Here is a 2265-nt window from a genome sequence, read left to right on the forward strand (position 1 = left end):
TGGCGAGCCTGCCAGGATCCCACCTATAACATCTGCAGAAAGTTGAGTGCTGTGAGAACACGTCACTGAAGACAAGCATGGATGTCGAGAAGCTAGTGGCGATCACGACGCAGCTTGGTCTCTCAGGACTGGAACTTCGCCAGTGGATCGAAACCCAGCGGGCGGAGCAGCGTGCCGAGAGGGCAGCTGAAAGAGAGGCACTCCGTGAAGCTGCTGAGAGGGAAATGCGTATCCTGGGGTTGAAGATTCGTCTTCAAGAAGGGTCACAAAGCACCAACGCCGTTACTGCCGGGAACGAAGTCAACCCGAATGTGCCCGTCGTGAATTCGCAGAAGCTCCTACCACAGTTTGATGAAAGACACGACGATCTACACGCGTACTTGCAGCGCTTTGAGCGCGTGGCGACGGGGCAGGGGTGGCCGCAGGACAAATGGTCTGTCGGGCTGAGTATGTACTTGTCCGGGGAAGCCCTGACCGTGATTGGCCGCATGACTGCAGAGGAGTCGCTTGACTACACCAAGGTCAAGAAAGCGTTACTCCAGAGGTTCCGATTCACGGCTACGGCGTACCAGGAGAAGTTTCGGGAGGCCCGGGCTGAAGATGGCGAGACGGGAAAGCACTTTGCGGCGAGGCTCTCCAGCTACTTCGATCGTTGGGTGGAAATGGCCAACATTTCCAAGACCTACGAAGGTCTCCGCGATTTGTTAATTTCGGAGCAATTCTACTGTTGTTGCCACCCGAGTCTCGTCACCTTCTTGAAGGAACGCGAGTGTGCCACCCTGGATGCCTTGGCAGACGTCACGGACCGTTTCCTGGAGGCGCGGAGCTTTGGGAACTTAGGGAAGCTTCCAACTGACGCGCCGGACATTACGAAGGGTGCAGCCAACACACCGGGGAAAGGCAACACAGAAGTATTCTTAGGCGATCGTCGTGGACAATGCGCGCAAGTCTGTCGCACTGTGACCAAAGAACATGAAAACTGCTCCAAGCATGCCCGCCCAGGTGGCAGTTCCGACAATTGTCGAAGCGGGTCAGGAGACCAAGATAAAGTTATCGCATGTGCCATTTACGAGCCTCCAAAGAAAGTCTCAAAAACCAAGTTCCACAGGGACCAGATGTCGCGCACAACTGGACGTGGTTCCGACTATATTAACACCAGCGGTAGAAGTTCACCGTTTCTCGTCAAGGGAATGCCAGTTGTTCCTGGACGAGTGCTAGGAAAATTCGCCAGCGTGCTTCGAGACACTGGAAGTGACACAGCCATCGTCCGCCGAGATATGGTCGACGACAACTGCTTGACTGGGGTCACACGCCGAGTTGTTCTTCTTGACGGCTTCGTCCAGGAAGTCCCAGAAGCAAAGATCCAGGTCCAGACGCCCTATTTGGTGGGAGAGATCACCGCAGCCTGCATGAGTCGTCCCATATACGACCTGATTCTCGGAAATATTCCAGGCGTCAGGGAGCCTCATCACCCAGATCGTGACTGGGAGTATGAAGTGGCTGGCGACAGGGAAACACCGAAGAGCAGCCTGGGACGAACACTACCTTCGGAGCCTTGCTATCTGATTTCCGCTGTTGCAAGGACTGAACGACCGCAGACCACACGGTCCAACGTGCCACCGCCTTCGTGCACTCCTTACAACCGAGATCGACTACCCCAAGAGCAGCGCAAAGACTACACTTTGAGGTCCTGTTACCGAAAAGTTGGTAAGGAGTCTCGGTCCGCACGAGGTCACCGCTACACTTTCCTCGAAAGCGAAGGCCTCTTATATAGAGAGTGCCAATTTGCAGTGGGAAAGACGGTGAAGCAGATGGTAGTGCCGAAAATCTTCCGGGAGTTTATCATCCGAGCGGCACATGAGAACGTCACACCTCGACATGCGGGCATTCGCAAGACTGCTCAGCGAATTTTAGGAGACTTCTACTGGCCGGATCTGCAAAATGATGTTAAGCGGTTTGTGCGCTCATGCCACATCTGCAGCCAGAGAACGACGGACAAGTTGCCGCTGCATACGTGCTCAACAACACGGTTTAATGAAAGCTACTGACTGATAGTTTGAGAACAAACCTTTTGTCCGCTTCCTTACTCCATGCGTGTGAACCAGCAGCGACAAGCCATCATGCAACTATTTCTGAGTGCATGCTGTGCGTGAGTGCGCTGTGACCACGACCAGGGGACGTGACTAGTAGAATAGTTGTTTGCTCCCCTAACAACTTTCTTAAGGTGGGGGTGATGTGATGAATGGCAAAGTGAGTGATTGGCCG

General features: G+C 54.0%; 1 protein-coding gene across 1 annotated transcript; it reads left to right on the top strand.

The window, feature by feature from the left end:
- The first annotated feature begins 449 nt into the window (after positions 1-449).
- Positions 450-2048, top strand: LOC144149778 (uncharacterized). The gene has a single exon (XM_077681423.1). It carries the CDS (start codon positions 450-452, stop codon positions 2046-2048), a length of 1599 nt encoding a protein of 532 aa, XP_077537549.1.
- Positions 2049-2265: the final 217 nt, after the last annotated feature.

Source organism: Haemaphysalis longicornis, unplaced genomic scaffold (assembly GCF_048455015.1).
Source record: "Haemaphysalis longicornis isolate Haplotype H1 unplaced genomic scaffold, Haemaphysalis longicornis Haplotype H1 scaffold_8, whole genome shotgun sequence".
NCBI lineage: Eukaryota > Metazoa > Arthropoda > Arachnida > Ixodida > Ixodidae > Haemaphysalis > Haemaphysalis longicornis.